We start from the raw sequence: 26,049 nt of genomic DNA, 5'->3' as shown, positions 1-26,049 counted from the left end.
GGCCAATCAGAGCTATCTACGGGGAAAATATACACCTTCCAAGTTCGCATGAATCTTACCCACAATCTCCTTTTCAACTTTGATACCAGGTCATATCATCACAATCCACACACCTCTACTGGTAACTAACCAGGATTAGAAACGGCCTGCAGTAACCTGGTCTTTAACTCCACTGAATGCCTTTACATCCAGTAACAATGGGCTCACCTGTGAGCTGTGCTGGTCTCTCCCGGCTCGCTGCAGGTGGAGTGTCGGGGGTTGGAGGATGGAGAGGAGGAGGAGGATGCTGGTGCAGAGCGGGTGGAGTGGTTGGATACATGTGAGGAAGAGGAGTTGGTGGAGGAAGAGGAGGAGGAGGTCAGGATGGAGTCCAGGTCCCTGGACAGCAGCAGAGAGGACGGCATGCACAGCCATGTCTCCAGGTCCGAGAACTTGGAGTAACTCAGCATCTCCAGAACACTGCAGGGAGAAACAGCACAACCAGGCTGCAATCCTTTGATCGAGATTTTTAAACAGTTGTTACAAACAGAGAAAGTTTTTAGTAGTTAAAATCCAACAGAAGCTGGTGGAGACCAAACACAGAAGTAAAAGGATAAATAAAGGTCCAAGATCACGTCTTCGGACAGTGGTTCCCAAACTTTTTCTATCAGCCCCCCTTTGGCAGATCAAAATATTTTAGTGATGTGGTGGAATTTATCAAGGACAAAAAAACTCAGAGGCAGAAGGTGAAATGTTCAGTGCAAGCGAGTGTTGATGTTAGCTACCTCTCCTCTCCCACTCCTGGGATGTCATCCTTCTCGTCTGCAGTTTGGAAGATGCAGGAGGTTCTGGAGTCCCGAGATGACAGTAAAACACAGGAGTTATTAGAATCCACAGACATCTTCAGCCATATCTGAAGGAGATGAGGGAAGGGTGAGAAATCAGTGGATATTCTGAACGACATGCAAAAATAATCCAACTGCAATTTTTTTCCTGCAATATTGAGATTTGAAATGTGATTATTTAGGTTCCTCAGTTTTCTCTGTTGTTCAACAAACATGAGCAAGAAATTGTTCTATATTATAACAAGAACAATATTAGATAAATTTAGAATAAAATATCTTACTGCCATTTTGGTTCATACAGAAGTTTTGATATCAGTTGCTTTATTGAAGGGGATGATCATTTCTCATATTCTCATTTCTCTTGAAGAAAAATAAATGCATGAGCAAGAAAAGTCAGATTTTTGTAAGAAATAAAATGAAATAAAAAAGATACTTGAAGGTTTTAATAATGTAAAAAGCAGCGATACTCAACACGTGGCTCTAGAGCCCCATGTGGCTCTTTTATGTCTTCAATTTAAATATAGTTCCCCCAGAAAACCTTAAACAAGGGACACGTTTTTGCCCTTTTTCACCATTTTTCCCACTTTTAACCCATTTAAGCTACATTCTGCCTTTGAAAACCACTGTTTTCCTACTTTTTTGCCTTTTTATCCCATTTTTGCCTTTAAGGGCTATCTTTTGCCATTTAATACCAATTTTTCCCTACTTTTTTGCCCCTTTAAACACTTTTTTGCAAATTTTTACCCTTTTTTTAACCACTTTTTAACCCATTTCTGCCCTTTTTCACCTTTTTTTCATGCATTTTCACCCATTTAAGTGCCCTTTGTCATTAAATACCACTTTTTTCTAGTTTTTGCACATTTTAGTCACTTTTCACTCATTTCTTTTCACCGTTTGGCCACTTTTGGACCATTTTATGCCAACTGTAACTAATTTTTCTCACTTCTCACCCATTTTTGCAACTTTCTGACCCTTTTTTCCACTTTTCCTCCCCATTTTGCCCCTTTCACCCATTTTGTTTGCTTTTTGACCATTTTTGCCACCTTTGACTTATTTCTATTGCTACTTCAAGCTGGTTTTGCCACCTTTGAACTCTTAAATTGTGGCTCTTGTAAAGGTATTTTCAACTATTTGGCTCTGGTTGAGCAGGGGCGAGTAACACTGGTATAGGTTAAAGAAATATTGCACTGTCTGCGATTTGAATATTGCAGCATGCCATATTGTGATTTATTCTAATCTGTGATTAATTGCCCAGCCCTATTCTGAACACAAGAATACTGGTGCATATTTGGAGATCAGGATAGCAATAGGTAAAAACACAAGATGACTGTAGCTAACCCAGCAACATGATAATCATCAAAAATAACCACTGAGGAAGCTAGTTTATTCATCACACTAAAAAAGCAGAAAGTCACTGGGGTAGCCTTTATTTGTTAGTCAGCTGAGTTACTGACTTATTTGATTAGTTAGCTAGTTAGCTTGTGAATCAGCCTGGTGTCCTGTTGAACAACTTGACTGTGAACTTTGCTTTTTAATCTAAAGTAGCGACCAGACGTCCCAGGTTTCCAGGGACAGTCCAATTTTAAGAGACCTGCCATCCGGCTAGTGCCGTCCCCAGAAACGTCTCCAGCTTTGCTATGAATCTGAAAAGAAAGATTCTTCTTCCTATACTACAGACTGACTAAAATTTCCCAGACACATTTCAAACTGATCCGCTCTCCAAAAAAAAATCAGATAATATTTAGCTAGCTACTAAGATCAGGGGTTCTCAACGTCGGGGTCGGGACCCCATTTGGGGTCGTGAGACACTAAGATGGGGCCTCCAGGTGGCTTAAAAAAACAAAGAACATTTTTGAAATTACACTGTTGCCACTTTACACCAATTTTGCCAAATTTTAACCAGTTTTCATCACCTTTTCCCACAATTTTAACACATTTTTGCAACTTATGCTGCCTTCAATTGTTCTCGGAACTCGGATAAATCCGAAAAGTGCAATAGAACGGTCCTTGAGCTCGGGACTCTGACTCAGGATTTCGGGTAGGATCCAAGCAGCACGAGTCGGTTGAAATGACGTGATAGCAAAATGGCGACGTGAGAGGTAAACAGAGTCACTTTCTCTCAACTTTTCCTTTTATGTTGAGAGGCATCTGGCTGCAGACCTCGAGCAAACCTCTACGCTGGGGCGTTCAGCCACAGACCTGCATGCTGGGGCCAAACCTCTATGCTGGGGCGTTCAGCCACAGACCTGCATGCTGGGGCCAAACCTCTACGCTGGGGCGTTCAGCCACAGACCTGCATGCTGGGGCCAAACCTCTGCGCTGGGGCGTGACGTACATTACCTGTGACGAAATTTCTGCTCTATCCGCTTGCCCACAGGCTTGCCCTAAATCTAACCACTCGGATTTAAATGCCAAAACCGAACCACTTGGGTTTTAATAGCGTAGACACCCCAGCGTAGGGGTCAGGGTCTGCTGCTGCACGGCCCAGCGTAGGGGTCGGGTCTGCTGCTGCACGGCCCAGCGTAGGGGTCGGGGTCTGCTGCTGCACGGCCCAGCGTAGGGGTCGGGGTCTGCTGCTGCACGGCCCAGCGTAGGGGTCGGGGTCTGCTGCTGCACGGCCCAGCGTAGGGGTCGGGGTCTGCTGCTGCACGGCCCAGCGTAGGGGTCAGGGTCTGCTACTGCACGCCAGACCCTCTTGTTTATGTGTCGTCTAATTTAGCATCTGTGTTACTACAGTACAGGCCTCTGCACAGCTCACTTTGATTATAAGTTCAATGATGAAAGATTCCCCTCGCTGGTGCGTTCAAGTCATACTTACAGCATATGACATTTCTCTTTCTCTCTCTTCCTCAAGTAGCTAATATATTTCCCCAACAGTAATTTTTGATCCTCGAAAAACATCCAAACAAACATCAGCTTACTGCAGCCGGCCATGTTTTCTGAGCTTATGCAACAAAACATTTACCTCAGAAGTTGGAATTTCTTTCCAAGTTCTGAGTACAGACGAACGCAGCATTAGCTACCTGATAGCTAACTGGCCGTTATCTAGTTGCTTTTAGACATTCTCCTGTTGAACGGTTCGTTAGTTAGCTTGCTTTTCTGCCCACCTAAATTAACGGTCATTTTTGGCGGGCTTTTGTTTTTGATAAGTAAACTAGCTTGTTGTTAGCTACCTGGTAGCACTAGAGCTAAGCTTATTAGCGATTAACATTTTAATTTTTATAATTTGCTATTTCTTATGAAAAATTGTTTGTTAGTTGGGTTTTTTGCTTTCCTAGCACAGAAGAATTACCAGTGTTAACTGGTGACTGAGTCCAACCTCCGCAAATTCCTCTTTAATATTCCATATTCTTACTTTATTTATTTTTCTTTTATAGAAAGACAAGAAGTTAAGTAGTCTTCGTTTCATTACTTTCGTCTTTATCGTTTGTTGTAACAAAAATAATAAAAACGGCTGATGCAATAGCTTTAAGTAGCCGCTTAACTCGGTCACTACTTCACCAAAACACCTGCTAATTTTAACACATCAATACTTTATTTTCGGGGCTTTTCTTTTAGTGTTAACTTGTAACTCTTGTTAGATTTATTAGTTATTGTTAGCTCTTATTTAGCTGCTTAAAACCAGCCTTAGCAGGTAAATGTAGTGAATGCTAACAGTGAGCTAGTTAAAGTGTACATTAGAGCCACTGCTGCCATGGAACAACGGTTTAACTGCTGGGAAATGATGTGAGAAGCACAGATGAAAATAGTAACTTACAGTTAAAGTGTGTATGTATAATCACTGGATGAACTGGCTTCTTACAGTGCCAAAAGGGCAACCAGAGGGGTGATGGTGTTGATGTGAGACCACACGTGGCTACTGTTTTGGCTAGTCTGTCATTAAAATCGGGAACACCCGGAGAAAGCGATTAAAGCGATGCATCAGTGAAACACAGCGGTTTAAGTCCCAGTCAAACGTTAACTCTCACACTTACAGGACTATTTTTAACTTCATGTCCACCGTTTCTGTTCCTGGGATCGTCGGTTTCGGTTTTCAGTCAGAATCCATCCAGTCAGCTGTTCCTCACTTCAGGAATCCCTCCGTTAACCCGTTTCTAACAGCTCTGCACATTTCAACACAAACCACAACACAGAAGAGAGAAGCTGCAGCAACTTTACCGTCCTTGAATCCTTCTTCTTCTGCTCAAACAATGTCCTTTCTTCTTCTTCGTCCCCCTTTTTCCCAAAGCAGGAACATCTACTCAGTCCGAATCCCGCCTGGTAACGTGTCTTTGTCCTGCCCCATGTAAAACATCCCAAAATACAGCGAGCCGAGCCGAGCCAGGCTCAGATTTCACTGAGGTTACATCCGCCGCACAGACGCCCAGGCCCACATCTGGCAGCAGCTGCTACTCAGTACTGCTGTGACTCACTCTCAATGGAAGGCAGCGAAGGCATGGGCCCTTCTCATTATTCCACTCAAGCATACTCAATGGAAGGCAGCGAAGGCATGGGCCCTTCTCATTACTCCACTCAAGCATATCAATGGAAGGCAGCGAAGGCATGGGCCCTTCTCATTATTCCATTCAAGCATACTCAATGGAAGGCAGCTAAGGCATGGGCCCTTCTCATTACTCGACTCAAGCATACTCAATGGAAGGCAGCGAAGGCATGGGCCCTTCTCATTACTCCACTCAAGCATATCAATGGAAGGCAGCGAAGGCATGGGCCCTTCTCATTATTCCACTCAAGCATACTCAATGGAAGGCAGCGAAGGCATGGGCCCTTCTCATTACTCCACTCAAGCATATCAATGGAAGGCAGCGAAGGCATGGGCCCTTCTCATTACTCCACTCAAGCATATCAATGGAAGGCAGCGAAGGCATGGGCCCTTCTCATTATTCCATTCAAGCATACTCAATGGAAGGCAGCTAAGGCATGGGCCCTTCTCATTACTCGACTCAAGCATACTCAATGGAAGGCAGCGAAGGCATGGGCCCTTCTCATTACTCCACTCAAGCATATCAATGGAAGGCAGCGAAGGCATGGGCCCTTCTCATTATTCCACTCAAGCATACTCAATGGAAGGCAGCGAAGGCATGGGCCCTTCTCATTACTCCACTCAAGCATATCAATGGAAGGCAGCGAAGGCATGGGCCCTTCTCATTACTCCACTCAAGCATATCAATGGAAGGCAGCGAAGGCATGGGCCCTTCTCATTATTCCATTCAAGCATACTCAATGGAAGGCAGCAAAGGCATGGGCCCTTCTCATTATTCCATTCAAGCATACTCAATGGAAGGCAGCCAAGGCATGGGCCCTTCTCAGTACTCCACTCAAGCATACTCAATGGAAGGCAGCGAAGGCATGGGCCCTTCTCATTATTCCACTCAAGCATATCAATGGAAGGCAGCGAAGGCATGGGCCCTTCTCATTATTCCACTCAAGCATATCAATGGAAGGCAGCTAAGGCATGGGCCCTTCTCATTACTCCACTCAAGCATATCAATGGAAGGCAGCGAAGGCATGGGCCCTTCTCATTACTCCACTCAAGCATATCAATGGAAGGCAGCTAAGGCATGGGCCCTTCTCATTACTCGACTCAAGCATACTCAATGGAAGGCAGCGAAGGCATGGGCCCTTCTCATTACTCCACTCAAGCATATCAATGGAAGGCAGCGAAGGCATGGGCCCTTCTCATTATTCCACTCAAGCATACTCAATGGAAGGCAGCTAAGGCATGGGCCCTTCTCATTACTCGACTCAAGCATACTCAATGGAAGGCAGCGAAGGCATGGGCCCTTCTCATTACTCCACTCAAGCATATCAATGGAAGGCAGCGAAGGCATGGGCCCTTCTCATTATTCCACTCAAGCATACTCAATGGAAGGCAGCGAAGGCATGGGCCCTTCTCATTACTCCACTCAAGCATATCAATGGAAGGCAGCGAAGGCATGGGACCTTCTCATTATTCCATTCAAGCATACTCAATGGAAGGCAGCAAAGGCATGGGCCCTTCTCATTATTCCATTCAAGCATACTCAATGGAAGGCAGCCAAGGCATGGGCCCTTCTCAGTACTCCACTCAAGCATACTCAATGGAAGGCAGCGAAGGCATGGGCCCTTCTCATTATTCCACTCAAGCATACTCAATGGAAGGCAGCGAAGGCATGGGCCCTTCTCATTACTCCACTCAAGCATACTCAATGGAAGGCAGCGAAGGCATGGGCCTATTCATTACTCCACTCAAGCATACTCAATGGAAGGCAGCAAAGGCATGGGCCCTTCTCATTATTCCACTCAAGAATATCAATGGAAGGCAGCTAAGGCATGGGCCCTTCTCATTACTCCACTCAAGCACACTCAATGGAAGGCAGCGAAGGCATGGGCCCTTCTCATTACTCCACTCAAGCATATCAAAGGAAGGCAGCGGAGGCCTGGGGCCTTCTCATTACTCCAAGCAAGCATACACAATTGAAGGCAGCGAAGGCCTGGGCCCTTCTCATTAATCCAGTCAAGCATATCAATGGAAGGCAGCCAAGGCATGGGCCCTTCTCAGTACTCCACTCAAGCATACTCAATGGAAGGCAGCGAAGGCATGGGCCCTTCTCATTATTCCACTCAAGCATACTCAATGGAAGGCAGCGAAGGCATGGGCCCTTCTCATTACTCCACTCAAGCCTATCAATGGAAGGCAGCAAAGGCATGGGCCCTTCTCATTATTCCACTCAAGCATACTCAATGGAAGGCAGCGAAGGCATGGGCCCTTCTCATTATTCCACTCAAGCATACTCAAGGGAAGGCAGCGAAGGCATGGGCCCTTCTCATTACTCCACTCAAGCATACTCAATGGAAGGCAGCGAAGGCATGGGACCTTCTCATTATTCCATTCAAGCATACTCAATGGAAGGCAGCGAAGGCATGGGCCCTTCTCATTATTCCACTCAAGCATACTCAATGGAAGGCAGCGAAGGCATGGGCCCTTCTCATTACTCCACTCAAGCATACTCAATGGAAGGCAGCGAAGGCATGGGCCCTTCTCATTATTCCATTCAAGCATACTCAATGGAAGGCAGCTAAGGCATGGGCCCTTCTCATTACTCCACTCAAGCATACTCAATGGAAGGCAGCGAAGGCATGGGCCCTTCTCATTACTCCACTCAAGCATATCAATGGAAGGCAGCGAAGGCATGGGCCCTTCTCATTATTCCACTCAAGCATACTCAATGGAAGGCAGCGAAGGCATGGGCCCTTCTCATTACTCCACTCAAGCATATCAATGGAAGGCAGCGAAGGCATGGGCCCTTCTCATTACTCCACTCAAGCATATCAATGGAAGGCAGCGAAGGCATGGGCCCTTCTCATTATTCCACTCAAGCATATCAATGGAAGGCAGCGAAGGCATGGGCCCTTCTCATTATTCCATTCAAGCATACTCAATGGAAGGCAGCTAAGGCATGGGCCCTTCTCATTGCTCCACTCAAGCATACTCAATGGAAGGCAGCGAAGGCATGGGCCCTTCTCATTACTCCACTCAAGCATATCAATGGAAGGCAGCGAAGGCATGGGCCCTTCTCATTATTCCACTCAAGCATACTCAATGGAAGGCAGCGAAGGCATGGGCCCTTCTCATTATTCCACTCAAGCATATCAATGGAAGGCAGCGAAGGCATGGGCCCTTCTCATTATTCCACTCAAGCATACTCAATGGAAGGCAGCGAAGGCATGGGCCCTTCTCATTACTCCACTCAAGCATATCAATGGAAGGCAGCGAAGGCATGGGCCCTTCTCATTATTCCATTCAAGCATACTCAATGGAAGGCAGCAAAGGCATGGGCCCTTCTCATTATTCCATTCAAGCATACTCAATGGAAGGCAGCCAAGGCATGGGCCCTTCTCAGTACTCCACTCAAGCATACTCAATGGAAGGCAGCGAAGGCATGGGCCCTTCTCATTATTCCACTCAAGCATACTCAATGGAAGGCAGCGAAGGCATGGGCCCTTCTCATTACTCCACTCAAGCATATCAATGGAAGGCAGCGAAGGCATGGGCCCTTCTCATTATTCCACTCAAGCATATCAATGGAAGGCAGCGAAGGCATGGGCCCTTCTCATTACTCCACTCAAGCATATCAATGGAAGGCAGCGAAGGCATGGGCCCTTCTCATTACTCCACTCAAGCATATCAATGGAAGGCAGCTAAGGCATGGGCCCTTCTCATTACTCGACTCAAGCATACTCAATGGAAGGCAGCGAAGGCATGGGCCCTTCTCATTATTCCACTCAAGCATACTCAATGGAAGGCAGCGAAGGCATGGGCCCTTCTCATTACTCCACTCAAGCATATCAATGGAAGGCAGCGAAGGCATGGGCCCTTCTCATTATTCCACTCAAGCATACTCAATGGAAGGCAGCTAAGGCATGGGCCCTTCTCATTACTCGACTCAAGCATACTCAATGGAAGGCAGCGAAGGCATGGGCCCTTCTCATTACTCCACTCAAGCATATCAATGGAAGGCAGCGAAGGCATGGGCCCTTCTCATTATTCCACTCAAGCATACTCAATGGAAGGCAGCGAAGGCATGGGCCCTTCTCATTACTCCACTCAAGCATACTCAATGGAAGGCAGCGAAGGCATGGGACCTTCTCATTATTCCATTCAAGCATACTCAATGGAAGGCAGCTAAGGCATGGGCCCTTCTCATTATTCCATTCAAGCATACTCAATGGAAGGCAGCGAAGGCATGGGCCCTTCTCATTACTCCACTCAAGCATACTCAATGGAAGGCAGCGAAGGCATGGGCCCTTCTCATTATTCCACTCAAGCATACTCAATGGAAGGCAGCGAAGGCATGGGCCCTTCTCATTATTCCACTCAAGCATACTCAATGGAAGGCAGCGAAGGCATGGGCCCTTCTCATTACTCCACTCAAGCATACTCAATGGAAGGCAGCGAAGGCATGGGCCCTTCTCATTACTCCACTCAAGCATACTCAATGGAAGGCAGCGAAGGCATGGGCCCTTCTCATTACTCCACTCAAGCATACTCAATGGAAGGCAGCTAAGGCATGGGCCCTTCTCATTATTCCATTCAAGCACACTCAATGGAAGGCAGCGAAGGCATGGGCCCTTCTCATTACTCCACTCAAGCATACTCAATGGAAGGCAGCGAAGGCATGGGCCTATTCATTACTCCACTCAAGCATACTCAATGGAAGGCAGCAAAGGCATGGGCCCTTCTCATTACTCCACTCAAGCATATCAATGGAAGGCAGCGAAGGCATGGGCCCTTCTCATTATTCCACTCAAGCATACTCAAGGGAAGGCAGCGAAGGCATGGGCCCTTCTCATTACTCCACTCAAGCATACTCAATGGAAGGCAGCGAAGGCATGGGCCCTTCTCATTAGTCCACTCAAGCATACTCAATGGAAGGCAGCGAAGGCATGGGCCCTTCTCATTACTCCACTCAAGCATATCAATGGAAGGCAGCGAAGGCATGGGCCCTTCTCATTATTCCACTCAAGCATACTCAATGGAAGGCAGCGAAGGCATGGGCCCTTCTCATTACTCCACTCAAGCATACTCAATGGAAGGCAGCGAAGGCATGGGACCTTCTCATTATTCCATTCAAGCATACTCAATGGAAGGCAGCAAAGGCATGGGCCCTTCTCATTATTCCATTCAAGCATACTCAATGGAAGGCAGCCAAGGCATGGGCCCTTCTCAGTACTCCACTCAAGCATACTCAATGGAAGGCAGCGAAGGCATGGGCCCTTCTCATTATTCCACTCAAGCATACTCAATGGAAGGCAGCGAAGGCATGGGCCCTTCTCATTACTCCACTCAAGCATACTCAATGGAAGGCAGCGAAGGCATGGGCCTATTCATTACTCCACTCAAGCATACTCAATGGAAGGCAGCGAAGGCATGGGCCCTTCTCATTACTCCACTCAAGCACACTCAATGGAAGGCAGCGAAGGCATGGGCCCTTCTCATTACTCCACTCAAGCATACTCAATGGAAGGCAGCGAAGGCATGGGCCCTTCTCATTATTCCATTCAAGCACACTCAATGGAAGGCAGCGAAGGCATGGGCCCTTCTCATTACTCCACTCAAGCACACTCAATGGAAGGCAGCGAAGGCATGGGCCCTTCTCATTACTCCACTCAAGCATACTCAATGGAAGGCAGCGAAGGCATGGGCCTATTCATTACTCCACTCAAGCATACTCAATGGAAGGCAGCAAAGGCATGGGCCCTTCTCATTATTCCATTCAAGCATACTCAATGGAAGGCAGCGAAGGCATGGGCCCTTCTCATTACTCCACTCAAGCACACTCAATGGAAGGCAGCGAAGGCATGGGCCCTTCTCATTACTCCACTCAAGCATACTCAATGGAAGGCAGCTAAGGCATGGGCCCTTCTCATTATTCCATTCAAGCACACTCAATGGAAGGCAGCGAAGGCATGGGCCCTTCTCATTACTCCACTCAAGCACACTCAATGGAAGGCAGCGAAGGCATGGGCCCTTCTCATTACTCCACTCAAGCACACTCAATGTAAGGCAGCGAAGGCATGGGCCCTTCTCATTACTCCACTCAAGCATACTCAATGGAAGGCAGCTAAGGCATGGGCCCTTCTCATTATTCCATTCAAGCATATCAATGGATGGCAGCTAAGGCATGGGCCCTTCTCATTACTCCACTCAAGCATACTCAATGGAAGGCAGCAAAGGCATGGGCCCTTCTCATTATTCCTTCAAGCATACTCAATGGAAGGCAGCTAAGGCATGGGCCCTTCTCATTATTCCATTCAAGCACGCTCAATGGAAGGCAGCGAAGGCATGGGCCCTTCTCATTATTCCTTCAAGCATACTCAATGGAAGGCAGCAAAGGCATGGGCCCTTCTCATTATTCCATTCAAGCACACTCAATGGAAGGCAGCGAAGGCATGGGCCTTTCTCATTATTCCATTCAAGCACACTCAATGGAAGGCAGCGAAGGCATGGGCCCTTCTCATTACTCCACTCAAGCATATCAATGGAAGGCAGCGAAGGCATGGGCCCTTCTCATTATTCCACTCAAGCATACTCAATGGAAGGCAGCTAAGGCATGGGCCCTTCTCATTACTCGACTCAAGCATACTCAATGGAAGGCAGCGAAGGCATGGGCCCTTCTCATTACTCCACTCAAGCATATCAATGGAAGGCAGCGAAGGCATGGGCCCTTCTCATTATTCCACTCAAGCATACTCAATGGAAGGCAGCGAAGGGCCCTTCTCATTACTCCACTCAAGCATATCAATGGAAGGCAGCAAAGGCATGGGCCCTTCTCATTATTCCATTCAAGCATACTCAATGGAAGGCAGCCAAGGCATGGGCCCTTCTCAGTACTCCACTCAAGCATACTCAATGGAAGGCAGCGAAGGCATGGGCCCTTCTCATTATTCCACTCAAGCATACTCAATGGAAGGCAGCGAAGGCATGGGCCCTTCTCATTACTCCACTCAAGCATACTCAATGGAAGGCAGCGAAGGCATGGGCCTATTCATTACTCCACTCAAGCATACTCAATGGAAGGCAGCGAAGGCATGGGCCCTTCTCATTATTCCATTCAAGCATACTCAATGGAAGGCAGCGAAGGCATGGGCCCTTCTCATTACTCCACTCAAGCACACTCAATGGAAGGCAGCGAAGGCATGGGCCCTTCTCATTACTCCACTCAAGCACACTCAATGGAAGGCAGCGAAGGCATGGGCCCTTCTCATTACTCCACTCAAGCATACTCAATGGAAGGCAGCTAAGGCATGGGCCCTTCTCATTATTCCATTCAAGCACACTCAATGGAAGGCAGCGAAGGCATGGGCCCTTCTCATTACTCCACTCAAGCACACTCAATGTAAGGCAGCGAAGGCATGGGCCCTTCTCATTACTCCACTCAAGCATACTCAATGGAAGGCAGCGAAGGCATGGGCCTATTCATTACTCCACTCAAGCATACTCAATGGAAGGCAGCAAAGGCATGGGCCCTTCTCATTATTCCATTCAAGCATACTCAATGGAAGGCAGCGAAGGCATGGGCCCTTCTCATTATTCCACTCAAGCATACTCAATGGAAGGCAGCGAAGGCATGGGCCCTTCTCATTACTCCACTCAAGCATATCAATGGAAGGCAGCGAAGGCATGGGCCCTTCTCATTATTCCATTCAAGCATACTCAATGGAAGGCAGCGAAGGCATGGGCCCTTCTCATTATTCCATTCAAGCATACTCAATGGAAGGCAGCGAAGGCATGGGCCCTTCTCATTACTCCACTCAAGCATATCAATGGAAGGCAGCGAAGGCATGGGCCCTTCTCATTATTCCATTCAAGCATACTCAATGGAAGGCAGCTAAGGCATGGGCCCTTCTCATTACTCGACTCAAGCATACTCAATGGAAGGCAGCGAAGGCATGGGCCCTTCTCATTACTCCACTCAAGCATATCAATGGAAGGCAGCGAAGGCATGGGCCCTTCTCATTATTCCACTCAAGCATACTCAATGGAAGGCAGCGAAGGCATGGGCCCTTCTCATTACTCCACTCAAGCATATCAATGGAAGGCAGCGAAGGCATGGGCCCTTCTCATTACTCGACTCAAGCATACTCAATGGAAGGCAGCAAAGGCATGGGCCCTTCTCATTAATCCACTCAAGCAAAAAAAATGGAAGGCCGCAAAGGCATGGGCCTTTCTCAATATTCAATTCAAGCAAACTCAATGGAAGGCAGAAGGCATGGGCCCTTCTCATTGCTCCACTCAAGCATACTCAATGGAAGGCAGCGAAGGCATGGGCCCTTCTCATTACTCCACTCAAGCATATCAATGGAAGGCAGCGAAGGCATGGGCCCTTCTCATTATTCCACTCAAGCATACTCAATGGAAGGCAGCGAAGGCATGGGCCCTTCTCATTATTCCACTCAAGCATATCAATGGAAGGCAGCGAAGGCATGGGCCCTTCTCATTATTCCACTCAAGCATACTCAATGGAAGGCAGCGAAGGCATGGGCCCTTCTCATTACTCCACTCAAGCATATCAATGGAAGGCAGCGAAGGCATGGGCCCTTCTCATTATTCCATTCAAGCATACTCAATGGAAGGCAGCCAAGGCATGGGCCCTTCTCATTATTCCATTCAAGCATACTCAATGGAAGGCAGCCAAGGCATGGGCCCTTCTCAGTACTCCACTCAAGCATACTCAATGGAAGGCAGCGAAGGCATGGGCCCTTCTCATTATTCCACTCAAGCATACTCAATGGAAGGCAGCGAAGGCATGGGCCCTTCTCATTACTCCACTCAAGCATATCCATTGAAGGCAGCGCCCTTCTCATTATTCCACTCAAGCATATCAATGGAAGGCAGCGAAGGCATGGGCCCTTCTCATTACTCCACTCAAGCATATCAATGGAAGGCAGCGAAGGCATGGGCCCTTCTCATTACTCCACTCAAGCATATCAATGGAAGGCAGCGAAGGCATGGGCCCTTCTCATTATTCCACTCAAGCATACTCAATGGAAGGCAGCGAAGGCATGGGCCCTTCTCATTATTCCACTCAAGCATACTCAATGGAAGGCAGCGAAGGCATGGGCCCTTCTCATTACTCCACTCAAGCATATCAATGGAAGGCAGCGAAGGCATGGGCCCTTCTCATTATTCCACTCAAGCATACTCAATGGAAGGCAGCGAAGGCATGGGCCCTTCTCATTAATCCACTCAAGCATACTCAATGGAAGGCAGCGAAGGCATGGGCCCTTCTCATTACTCCACTCAAGCATATCAATGGAAGGCAGCGAAGGCATGGGCCCTTCTCATTATTCCACTCAAGCATACTCAAGGGAAGGCAGCGAAGGCATGGGCCCTTCTCATTACTCCACTCAAGCATACTCAATGGAAGGCAGCGAAGGCATGGGACCTTCTCATTATTCCATTCAAGCATACTCAATGGAAGGCAGCAAAGGCATGGGCCCTTCTCATTATTCCATTCAAGCATACTCAATGGAAGGCAGCCAAGGCATGGGCCCTTCTCAGTACTCCACTCAAGCATACTCAATGGAAGGCAGCGAAGGCATGGGCCCTTCTCATTATTCCACTCAAGCATACTCAATGGAAGGCAGCGAAGGCATGGGCCCTTCTCATTACTCCACTCAAGCATACTCAATGGAAGGCAGCGAAGGCATGGGCCCTTCTCATTATTCCACTCAAGCATACTCAATGGAAGGCAGCGAAGGCATGGGCCCTTCTCATTACTCCACTCAAGCATACTCAATGGAAGGCAGCGAAGGCATGGGCCCTTCTCATTACTCCACTCAAGCATACTCAATGGAAGGCAGCTAAGGCATGGGCCCTTCTCATTATTCCATTCAAGCATACTCAATGGAAGGCAGCGAAGGCATGGGCCCTTCTCATTACTCCACTCAAGCATACTCAATGGAAGGCAGCGAAGGCATGGGCCTATTCATTACTCCACTCAAGCATACTCAATGGAAGGCAGCGAAGGCATGGGCCCTTCTCATTACTCCACTCAAGCATACTCAATGGAAGGCAGCGAAGGCATGGGCCCTTCTCATTATTCCACTCAAGCATACTCAATGGAAGGCAGCGAAGGCATGGGCCCTTCTCATTACTCCACTCAAGCATACTCAATGGAAGGCAGCGAAGGCATGGGCCCTTCTCATTACTCCACTCAAGCATACTCAATGGAAGGCAGCTAAGGCATGGGCCCTTCTCATTACTCCACTCAAGCATATCAATGGAAGGCAGCGAAGGCATGGGCCCTTCTCATTATTCCACTCAAGCATACTCAATGGAAGGCAGCTAAGGCATGGGCCCTTCTCATTACTCCACTCAAGCATACTCAATGGAAGGCAGCGAAGGCATGGGCCCTTCTCATTATTCCACTCAAGCATACTCAATGGAAGGCAGCGAAGGCATGGGCCCTTCTCATTATTCCACTCAAGCATACTCAATGGAAGGCAGCCAAGGCATGGGCCCTTCTCAGTACTCCACTCAAGCATACTCAATGGAAGGCAGCGAAGGCATGGGCCCTTCTCATTATACCACTCAAGCATACTCAATGGAAGGCAGCGAAGGCATGGGCCCTTCTCATTACTCCACTCAAGCATACTCAATGGAAGGCAGCGAAGGCCTGGGCCCTTCTCATTAATCCATTCAAGCATACTCAATGGAAGGCAGCCAAGGCATGGGCCCTTCTCATTACTCCACTCAAGCAAACTCAATGGAAGGCAGCGAAGGCATGGGCCCTTCTCATTACTCCACTCAAGCATACTCAATGGAAGGCAGCGACGGCATGGGCCCTTCTCATTATTCCATTCAAGCATACTCAATGGAAGGCAGCCAAGGCATGGGCCCTTCTCATTACTCCACTCAAGCATACTCAATGGAAGGCAGCGAAGGCATGGGCCCTTCTCATTACTCCACTCAAGCACACTCAATGGAAGGCAGCGAAGGCATGGGCCCTTCTCATTACTCCACTCAAGCACACTCAATGGAAGGCAGCAAAGGCATGGGCCCTTCTCATTATTCCATTCAAGCATACTCAATGGAAGGCAGCGAAGGCATGGGCCCTTCTCATTACTCCACTCAAGCACATACTCAATGGAAGGCAGCTAAGGCATGGGCCCTTCTCATTACTCCACTCAAGCATACTCAATGGAAGGCAGCTAAGGCATGGGCCCTTCTCATTATTCCATTCAAGCACACTCAATGGAAGGCAGCGAAGGCATGGGCCCTTCTCATTACTCCACTCAAGCACACTCAATGGAAGGCAGCGAAGGCATGGGCCCTTCTCATTACTCCACTCAAGCAAACACAATGAAAGGCGGCGAAGGCATGGGCCTTCTCATTACTCCACTCAAGCATACTCAATGGAAGGCAGCTAAGGCATGGGCCCTTCTCATTATTCCATCCAAGAAAATCAATGGAAGGCAGCTAAGGCATGGGCCCTTCTCATTAATCCAATCAAGCAAACTCAATGGAAGGCAGCAAAGGCATGGGCCCTTCTCATTATTCACTCAAGCATACTCAATGGAAGCATGGGCCCTTCTCATTATTCCAGTCAAGCACGCTCAATGGAAGGCAGCGAAGGCATGGGCCCTTCTCATTATTCCTTCAAGCATACTCAATGGAAGGCAGCAAAGGCATGGGCCCTTCTCATTATTCCATTCAAGCACACTCAATGGAAGGCAGCGAAGGCATGGGCCTTTCTCATTATTCCATTCAAGCACACTCAATGGAAGGCAGCGAAGGCATGGGCCCTTCTCATTAGTCCTTCAAGCATACTCAATGGAAGGCAGCAAAGGCATGGGCCCTTATCATTATTCCATTCAAGCACACTCAATGGAAGGCAGCGAAGGCATGGGCCCTTCTCATTACTCCACTCAAGCATACTCAATGGAAGGCAGCGAAGGCATGGGCCCTTCTCATTATTCCACTCAAGCATACTCAATGGAAGGCAGCGAAGGCATGGGCCCTTCTCATTACTCCACTCAAGCATACTCAATGGAAGGCAGCGGAGGCATGGGCCCTTCTCATTATTCCATTCAAGCATACTCAATGGAAGGCAGCGAAGGCATGGGCCCTTCTCATTACTCCACTCAAGCACACTCAATGGAAGGCAGCGACGGCATGGGCCCTTCTCATTACTCCACTCAAGCATACTCAATGGAAGGCAGCGAAGGCATGGGCCCTTCTCATTATTCCATTCAAGCATATCAATGGATGGCAGCGAAGGCATGGGCCCTTCTCATTACTCCACTCAAGCACACTCAATGGAAGGCAGCGAAGGCATGGGCCCTTCTCATTACTCCACTCAAGCACGCTCAATGGAAGGCAGTGAAGGCATGGGCCCTTCTCATTACTCCACTCAAGCATACTCAATGGAAGGCAGCTAAGGCATGGGCCCTTCTCATTATTCCATTCAAGCATATCAATGGATGGCAGCGAAGGCATGGGCCCTTCTCATTACTCCACTCAAGCACACTCAATGGAAGGCAGCGAAGGCATGGGCCCTTCTCATTACTCCACTCAAGCACACTCAATGGAAGGCAGCGAAGGCATGGGCCCTTCTCATTACTCCACTCAAGCATACTCAATGGAAGGCAGCTAAGGCATGGGCCCTTCTCATTACTCCACTCAAGCATACTCAATGGAAGGCAGCAAAGGCATGGGCCCTTCTCATTACTCCACTCAAGCACACTCAATGGATGGCAGCTAAGGCATGGGCCCTTCTCATTACTCCGCTCAAGCACACTCAATGGATGGCAGCTAAGGCATGGGCCCTTCTCATTACTCCACTCAAGGGAAGGAAAAGAGGGAAGGAGATGCAGCTCAAACTGTGTTGGGCCTGTGGTGGGAAGGCCAGAAGGGTCACTGAGGGGTTTTTTTCAACCCAACTTTTCTATCTTTAAAGACTGAGATTAAAGTCAAAATTCTAAGATTTAAATCAAAATTCTGAGATTAAATTCAAAATTCTGAAATTAAAGTAAAAATTCTGAGATTAAAGTAAAAATTCTAAGATTAAAGTCAAAATTCTGAGATTAAATTCAAAATTCTGAAATTAAAGTAAAAATCCTGAGATCAAAGTAAAAATTCTGAGATTAAAGTCAAAATTCTGAGATCAAAGTAAAAATTCTGAGATTAAAGTAAAAATCCTGAGATCAAAGTAAAAATTCTGAGTTTAAAGTCAAAATTCTGAGATTAAAGTAAAAATTCCCCAAATTAAATTCAAAATTCCCCAAATTAAATTCAGAACACTGAGATGGAGATGAAAATTCTAAAATTAAAGTAAAATTCTGAGATTAAAGTAAAAATTTTGAGATTAAAGTTAAAATTCTGAGATTAAAGTAAAAATTTTGAGATTAAAGTTAAAATTCTAAGATCAAAGTAAAAATTCTGAGATAAAAGCAGGAATTTATTTATTTTTATTTTCCAGTTTTTACAAGATACTATCTCATAAAAACTGGAAAATCAAAAATATATAAAAAATCCTGTTCAAGCCTGAATTACAAGACGAAGAAAAAAAAAATGAAAAAAGAGAACAATTTTCAGTCAGCCCAGTCCTTCCTGTAAATGCAAAAACTTTTCATGAAGAACCAAAACAATTTTTGAAACAGAAACATTTGTGAAAAATGAAAATGTTTTATTAAAAAAAAAAAAACTTAATGCACTGTTAAATGATCTAATAAAAAATCCAAATTTTCGGTGATCTAGAAATCGTTCTCTGAGATGCAAACATTTACTGGAACGATGAAATCCCACTGAATTTGTTTGCATTTCTGGGAACGTTTTGTTACTCCAAAAGATTTGGTGTTTCATTGATTGTTGTTGAGTTTTCTTTAAAATGTTTTTGCATTCAGTAAAATGTTTTTGCAGTTGACCTTCCGGGCCTCCGTACAAAGCAGACAGGAAACAATTGGGCCTGTCTGCTCTAAAATTCAGGAAAGTAACGTTTCCTCGGGGATTTAGTGGGGAAAAATAAACATTATCTGTAGGACTGCTCTAAGAAGGAGAGAAGGAGGGGAAATAAAAGAAAGGAAGAGTAGAGAGGAGAGAGAAGGAGAGAAGGAGGGGAAATAAAAGAAAGGAAGAGTAGAGAGGAGAGAGAAGGAGAGAAGGAGGGGAAATAAAAGAAAGTAAGGGTAGAGAGGAGAGAGAAGGAGAGAAGGAGAGAAGGAGGGGAAATAAAAGAAAGGAAGGGTAGAGAGGAGAGAGAAGGAGAGAAGGAGGGGAAATAAAAGAAAGGAAGGGTAGAGACGAGAGAGAATGAGAGAAGGAGAGAAGGAGGGGAAATAAAAGAAAGGAAGGGTAGAGAGGAGAGAGAAGGAGAGAAGGAGGGGAAATAAAAGAAAGGAAGGGTAGAGAGGAGAGAGAAGGAGAGAAGGAGAGAAGGAGGGGAAATAAAAGAAAGGAAGGGTAGAGAGGAGAGAGAAGGAGAGAAGGAGGGGAAATAAAAGAAAGGAAGGGTAGAGAGAAGAGAGAAGGAGAGAAGGAGAGAAGGAGGGGAAATAAAAGAAAGGAAGGGTAGAGAGGAGAGAGAAGGAGAGAAGGAGGGGAAATAAAAGAAAGGAAGGGTAGAGAGGAGAGAGAAGGAGAGAAGGAGAGAAGGAGGGGAAATAAAAGAAAGGAAGGGTAGAGAGGAGAGAGAAGGAGAGAAGGAGGGGAAATAAAAGAAAGTAAGGGTAGAGAGGAGAGAGAAGGAGAGAAGGAGAGAAGGAGTGGAAATAAAAGAAAGGAAGGGTAGAGAGGAGAGAGAAGGAGAGAAGGAGGAAATAAAAGAAAGGAAGGGTAGAGAGAAGAGAGAAGGAGAGAAGGAGAGAAGGAGGAAATAAAAGAAAGGATGGGTAGAGAGGAGAGAGAAGGAGAGAAGGAGGGGAAATAAAAGAAAGGAAGGGTAGAGAGGAGAGAGAAGGAGAGAAGGAGAGAAGGAGGGGAAATAAAAGAAAGGAAGGTTAGAGATAAGAGAGAAGGAGAGAAGGAGGGGAAATAAAAGAAAGGAAGGGTAGAGAGGAGAGAGAAGGAGAGAAGGAGGGGAAATAAAAGAAAGGAAGGGTAGAGAGGAGAGAGAAGGAGAGAAGGAGAGGAAATAAAAGAAAGGAAGGGTAGAGAGGAGAGAGAAGGAGAGAAGGAGGGGAAATAAAAGAAAGGAAGGGTAGAGAGGAGAGAGAAGGAGAGAAGGAGGGGAAATAAAAGAAAGGAAGGGTAGAGAGAAGAGAGAAGGAGAGAAGGAGGGGAAATAAAAGAAAGGAAGGTTAGAGATAAGAGAGAAGGAGAGAAGGAGAGAAGGAGGGGAAATAAAAGAAAGGAAGGGTAGAGAGGAGAGAGAAAGAGAGAAGGAGAGAAGGAGGGGAAATAAAAGAAAGGAAGGGTAGAGAGAAGAGAGAAGGGGAGAAGGAGAGAAGGAGGGGAAATAAAAGAAAGGAAGGTTAGAGATAAGAGAGAAGGAGAGAAGGAGAGAAGGAGGGGAAATAAAAGAAAGGAAGGGTAGAGAGGAGAGAGAAGGAGAGAAGGAGAGAAGGAGGGGAAATAAAAGAAAGGAAGGGTAGAGAGGAGAGAGAAGGAGAGAAGGAGGGGAAATAAAAGAAAGGAAGGGTAGAGAGGAGAGAGAAGGAGAGAGAAGGAGAGAAGGAGGGGAAATAAAAGAAAGGAAGGGTAGAGAGGAGAGAGAAGGAGAGAAGGAGGGGAAATAAAAGAAAGGAAGGGTAGAGAGGAGAGAGAAGGAGAGAAGGAGAGAAGGAGGGGAAATAAAAGAAAGGAAGGGTAGAGAGGAGAGAGAAGGAGAGAAGGAGGGGAAATAAAAGAAAGGAAGGGTAGAGAGGAGAGAGAAGGAGAGAAGGAGAGAAGGAGAGGAAATAAAAGAAAGGAAGGGTAGAGAGGAGAGAGAAGGAGAGAAGGAGGGGAAATAAAAGAAAGGAAGGGTAGAGAGGAGAGAGAAGGAGAGAAGGAGGGGAAATAAAAGAAAGGAAGGGTAGAGAGAAGAGAGAAGGAGAGAAGGAGGGGAAATAAAAGAAAGGAAGGTTAGAGATAAGAGAGAAGGAGAGAAGGAGAGAAGGAGGGGAAATAAAAGAAAGGAAGGGTAGAGAGGAGAGAGAAGGAGAGAAGGAGAGAAGGAGGGGAAATAAAAGAAAGGAAGGGTAGAGAGGAGAGAGAAGGAGAGAAGGAGGGGAAATAAAAGAAAGGAAGGGTAGAGAGGAGAGAGAAGGAGAGAGAAGGAGAGAAGGAGGGGAAATAAAAGAAAGGAAGGGTAGAGAGGAGAGAGAAGGAGAGAAGGAGGGGAAATAAAAGAAAGGAAGGGTAGAGAGGAGAGAGAAGGAGAGAAGGAGAGAAGGAGGGGAAATAAAAGAAAGGAAGGGTAGAGAGGAGAGAGAAGGAGAGAAGGAGGGGAAATAAAAGAAAGGAAGGGTAGAGAGGAGAGAGAAGGAGAGAAGGAGGGGAAGTAAAAGAAAGGAAGGGTAGAAAGAAGAGAGAAAGATGGGAAATAAAGATGTAAAAGGGAAGAGAGGGAATGTGACTTTAGTAAACGATGGTAGGAAGACAAAGGAGAGGAAAAGTAAGAAAAGGTCAAAGGTGAATACTGAAGCACATTAAGTGAATCTCTGGGATGTAAAGGAGGAAACGTCCCCTGAAAATAAAAGAAATGGTTCTCGGTTTGGCATTCGTCCCTGTTCTCAGAGATAAACCGGTCCCTGATGTGGGAGCAGAGAGATAACTGCAGACAGGAAGTGGTGTGTTTATGTTGTTAAGAAGCTGCAGAGTAATTATCGGACAAACATTCGGCCTCTGCACCAATAATAACACTCTTCAGATGTCAAAACCCTCCAGTGATAGGTTTTATTAACCCCTGGTTTAACTGCAGCCACACCTACTAAATCAGAGAACCGTGGTCCTTCAAAAGCCTCTACTGATCTACAATCTGCTCTGACAGTTAGAGGATTTATTTAAGGCTGTCATGGATCTATCACTGAAAACAGGCAAATGGTCTATTTTTATCATAAAGGTCCTGGAGGCTCTGCGTCTCTTTGCTCAAGTGGCTTTAAACCAGTTTATTCAACCCTGCTAAACCAACGAGCCAGACTGTTGAAAAATACCATTAGAAGAGCCACAATCTAAAAAAATGGGTAAAAGTAGCAATAAAAATAGGTTAAAGGTGGCAAAAATGGACAAATAGCAGCAAAAATGGGTGAAAAGGGGCAAAAATGGGAGGAAAAATGGGAAAAATAGTCAGACAGTAGCAAAAATGGGTGAGAAGTGACAAAATGAGTGAAAAGTGACTAAAATGGGCAAAAAGCAGTCAAGAATGGCAAAAATGGGCAAAAAAACGGGAAAGAAGTGGTATTTAATGGCAAAGGGTAACTTAGATGGATGAAAAGTGGCAAAAAATGGGATAAAAGTGGCAAAATTTGGAAAAAAAGTTTCAAAAAGACATTGCAAAAATTGGCAAAAAATACAGGAAAACAGGGCTATTTAATTGCAAAAGGTAGCTTAAATGGGCAGATAGTGGCAAAAAATGACAAAAAAGGGATAAAAATGGAAAAAATGGCAAAAAGAAGTTGCAAAATAACCAAAAAACAGGAAAAAAGGTATATTTAATGGCAAAATGTAGCTGAAATGGATGAAAAATGGCAAAAACTGTGAAAACAGCAAAAAGTTTCCTTTTGTAAATGTTTCTGGGGGAATAACATTTAAAATTGAGACAAAAAGAGCCACAAATAATCAGAAAAGAGCCACACGTTGAGTATCACTGGGTTAGACTAATTCTTGTCTGCAGTTCCTCTTCTGACCACAGGGTGTCAGTGTGGTTTAATGAGAGAGGACTCGTCCAGCTCAGATGTCACTCACCATGAAGAAATCCCACAAAGAAGACTGAGTAAAGACTCTTAGAGTGTCTAAAGAGGTCAGGAGAAATTAAGGTCAACATCAACAAAGACCGGTCTAACGCTTGACTAAAAACAGCTCACTGATCCTCAAGTCCCTGGTCCTCCCCGTCTTACTCTACACTTGTGAGTCCAGGACTAGACTGATGGCCAGAGGTACTGTCAAGGCTGCCCAGAAGGGGGGACAGAAGGGAGAGCTTTCTGGGCCCCAGCCAAATGAGGGGTCATGGAGGTCAGGGAAATCCTGGTCCACTGAAAAGTTATGATATCTATATTTTATATTTAACCCGAACCCACTCTGACCAAAGAAACAATGAATTTATTATTTATTTACGCTGTAGTACAATATACATTTTTTAAAAAAAAATATGAATCCATTCTCTTCAACAGATTGACCTTTTTATTGGTAATGTTAACAACGTGGATGGACACACTGAAATCATTAGGAAAGTAATGATAGAGCCATGATGTGCACAAACATCAGAATACCAGAGAACAAAAGAAGGATCTGCAAAAACTTCAAGGAACAAATGATTAAATAATAGAGAGAAAAGGGTGAAAATGGACAAAAAATGGGTTAGAAGTGGAAAACATTGGTAGACATAAGCGGTGAAAAGAGGTTAAAGACTGGAAGAAATGGGTCTCATATGGAAAAATGGCAAAAATGAGCAGTGAAAATGGTGAAAAGTGGTTAAAAAGTGGCCGAAATCAAAAGAAATGTGTTGAAAAACTGTAAAAGGGTGGAAGAAATGGATGTCAAAAGGAAAAAATTGGCTTAAAGTTGCAAACAATTGCATAAAGGTTGCAAAAATGAGCATTGGAAATGGGGAAAAGCAGATATAAAGTGGCCAAAATCTACAGAAATAACTGTTGTAAAATTGTAAAAGGGCGGCAAAATTGGTCAAAAAAAGGGCAAAAATAGATTAAAAGGGGCAAAAAAGGGATTAGCAGCAAGTATGGGATAAAAAAGTGACAGAAATGGGTGGAAATCAATACGCATACGAATTTCTTCATCAATACGCTAGCTTTAGCCTAAGCTGTGTAAGCTACATAGCTAATGTAGCTAAAGGTAAGGCTAACTTAGCCATGTTAGCTTCAGTTAAAGTAGCATACAGAACTTCTGTGTGTTAAAACACTAAAAAGGTGAATAATTCCTCTGCTTGTGTCCCAGGGCTTCGCTAGGCTCATCATGAGGATCCGTAAGCCCAGAACCACAACGATCATCCACAGAAAAGGGAGCGTGATCGGTACGGGAGCTACGAGGTGTGCTCTGATACGTAACACCAGCAAATGTGGCGTTGTCGGCTGGTTTTTCATCAGATTTTAACACCTGAGCTCTGCTCTGTGTTCATGCAGCGAGGAGGAGTCCAGGGTAGCGGCGAGGAGGCACGCCCGCATACTGCAGAAGCTCGGTTTCTCAGTCCGCTTCCTGGACTTCAAGATCCAAAATATAATGGCTTGTTGTGACGCTTTTCCCGTTTGTTTGGAGGAAATTGCGCTTCGTACCTGACGCAGGTAAGAAGACGCCCAGCTACCAAAATCTAAACCTACCTGTGTGTCTTTAGTTTTTGACGTGTGGATCGAAAGGGCATCCAGGATCCAGAAACACCGCCGTGTTCTCTAAACCAAAGCTCATTTAACATGGACTGAGGAAACATGGAAAACTGTTCTGTGATCAGAGGGTTAAAGCTCATTTAACATGGACTGAGGAAACATGGAAAACTGTTCTGTGATCAGAGGGTTAAAGCTCATTTAACATGGACTGAGGAAACATGGAAAACTGTTCTGTGATCAGAGGGTTAAAGCTCATTTAACATGGACTGAGGAAACATGGAAAACTGTTCTGTGGTCAGAGGGTTAAAGCTCATTTAACATGGACTGAGGAAACATGGAAAACTGTTCTGTGATCAGAGGGTTAAAGCTCATTTAACATGGACTGAGGAAACATGGAAAACTGTTCTGTGATCAGAGGGTTAAAGCTCATTTAACATGGACTGAGGAAACATGGAAAACTGTTCTGTGGTCAGAGGGTTAAAGCTCATTTAACATGGACTGAGGAAACATGGAAAACTGTTCTGTGGTCGGAGAAATTTGACATTCTTTCTGGTCTTTCTTGTAGGATTAGGGTTCTGGCTTTTCCAACTGTCTGAAAATGAAATGAATCCTAAATTCCCATGGTGCAGGACTGAACAGTCCTGTTTCCTGTGTTTTCCCTCCACAGTTATGAACCGGAGCTGTTTTCTGGAATCATCCTCAAACTGATGTTGAAGATTAGCGTTAGCATCTACCATGCAGGGAGGCTAGTTATAATGGGTAATAAGCTGTTTGTGTTTGAAACAGCACTCTCACTGTCTACACCACATCTGATGCTTCTCTGCACATCTAGTGCTTCTATTTTGAAAGCAGAGGAATAAACATGTACTGACAGGCTTTTTAAATACCTTTAAATTTAATTTAGAGCAGTGATACTCATGTGTGAGTGGCTCTGGAGACACATATGGCTCTTTTATGTCTTCATTTGAAATATTAGTCTCATTGTTGCCAAAGTTTAACCAGTTTTTTGCACTTTTTGCAGATTTTTGCCCATTTTAGTTACTTTTCACTCTTTTTTGCCACTTTTGGCCCATTTTTAACACCTGTAACTCATTTTATCACCACTTTTCACCCATTTAAGCTATCTTTTGCCATTTAACATCCCATTTCTCACATTTCTTTTGGCAATTTAGCACTTCTTTTAGCCACTTTTATCTAATTTTTGCCCTTCTTTTACCATTTTTTGCCACTTTTCATCCAAATAAGCTACCTTTTGCCATTCTGTACCACT

The 26,049-nt window shown here is 45.6% G+C and overlaps 1 protein-coding gene across 1 annotated transcript in view; it reads right to left on the bottom strand.

The window, feature by feature from the left end:
• The window catches only part of ankfn1 (ankyrin repeat and fibronectin type III domain containing 1), a 198,624-nt gene extending 193,454 nt beyond the window's left edge, over positions 1-5,170 (bottom strand). Inside the window, exons 1-3 of the mRNA XM_041815146.1 lie at positions 4,799-5,170; positions 765-892; positions 208-459 (exon numbers count right to left, since the gene is read on the bottom strand). Of these exons, the coding sequence (XP_041671080.1) occupies positions 208-459; positions 765-880 (368 nt within the window). The 5' untranslated portion in view covers positions 881-892; positions 4,799-5,170. The remainder of the gene's footprint in view (positions 1-207; positions 460-764; positions 893-4,798) is intronic.
• Between the last annotated feature and the right edge of the window lie 20,879 nt (positions 5,171-26,049).

The sequence above is a fragment of the Cheilinus undulatus genome, linkage group 20 (genome assembly GCF_018320785.1).
Source record: "Cheilinus undulatus linkage group 20, ASM1832078v1, whole genome shotgun sequence".
Lineage (NCBI taxonomy): Eukaryota > Metazoa > Chordata > Actinopteri > Labriformes > Labridae > Cheilinus > Cheilinus undulatus.
This window is presented reverse-complemented; position numbering and strand designations above follow the sequence as displayed.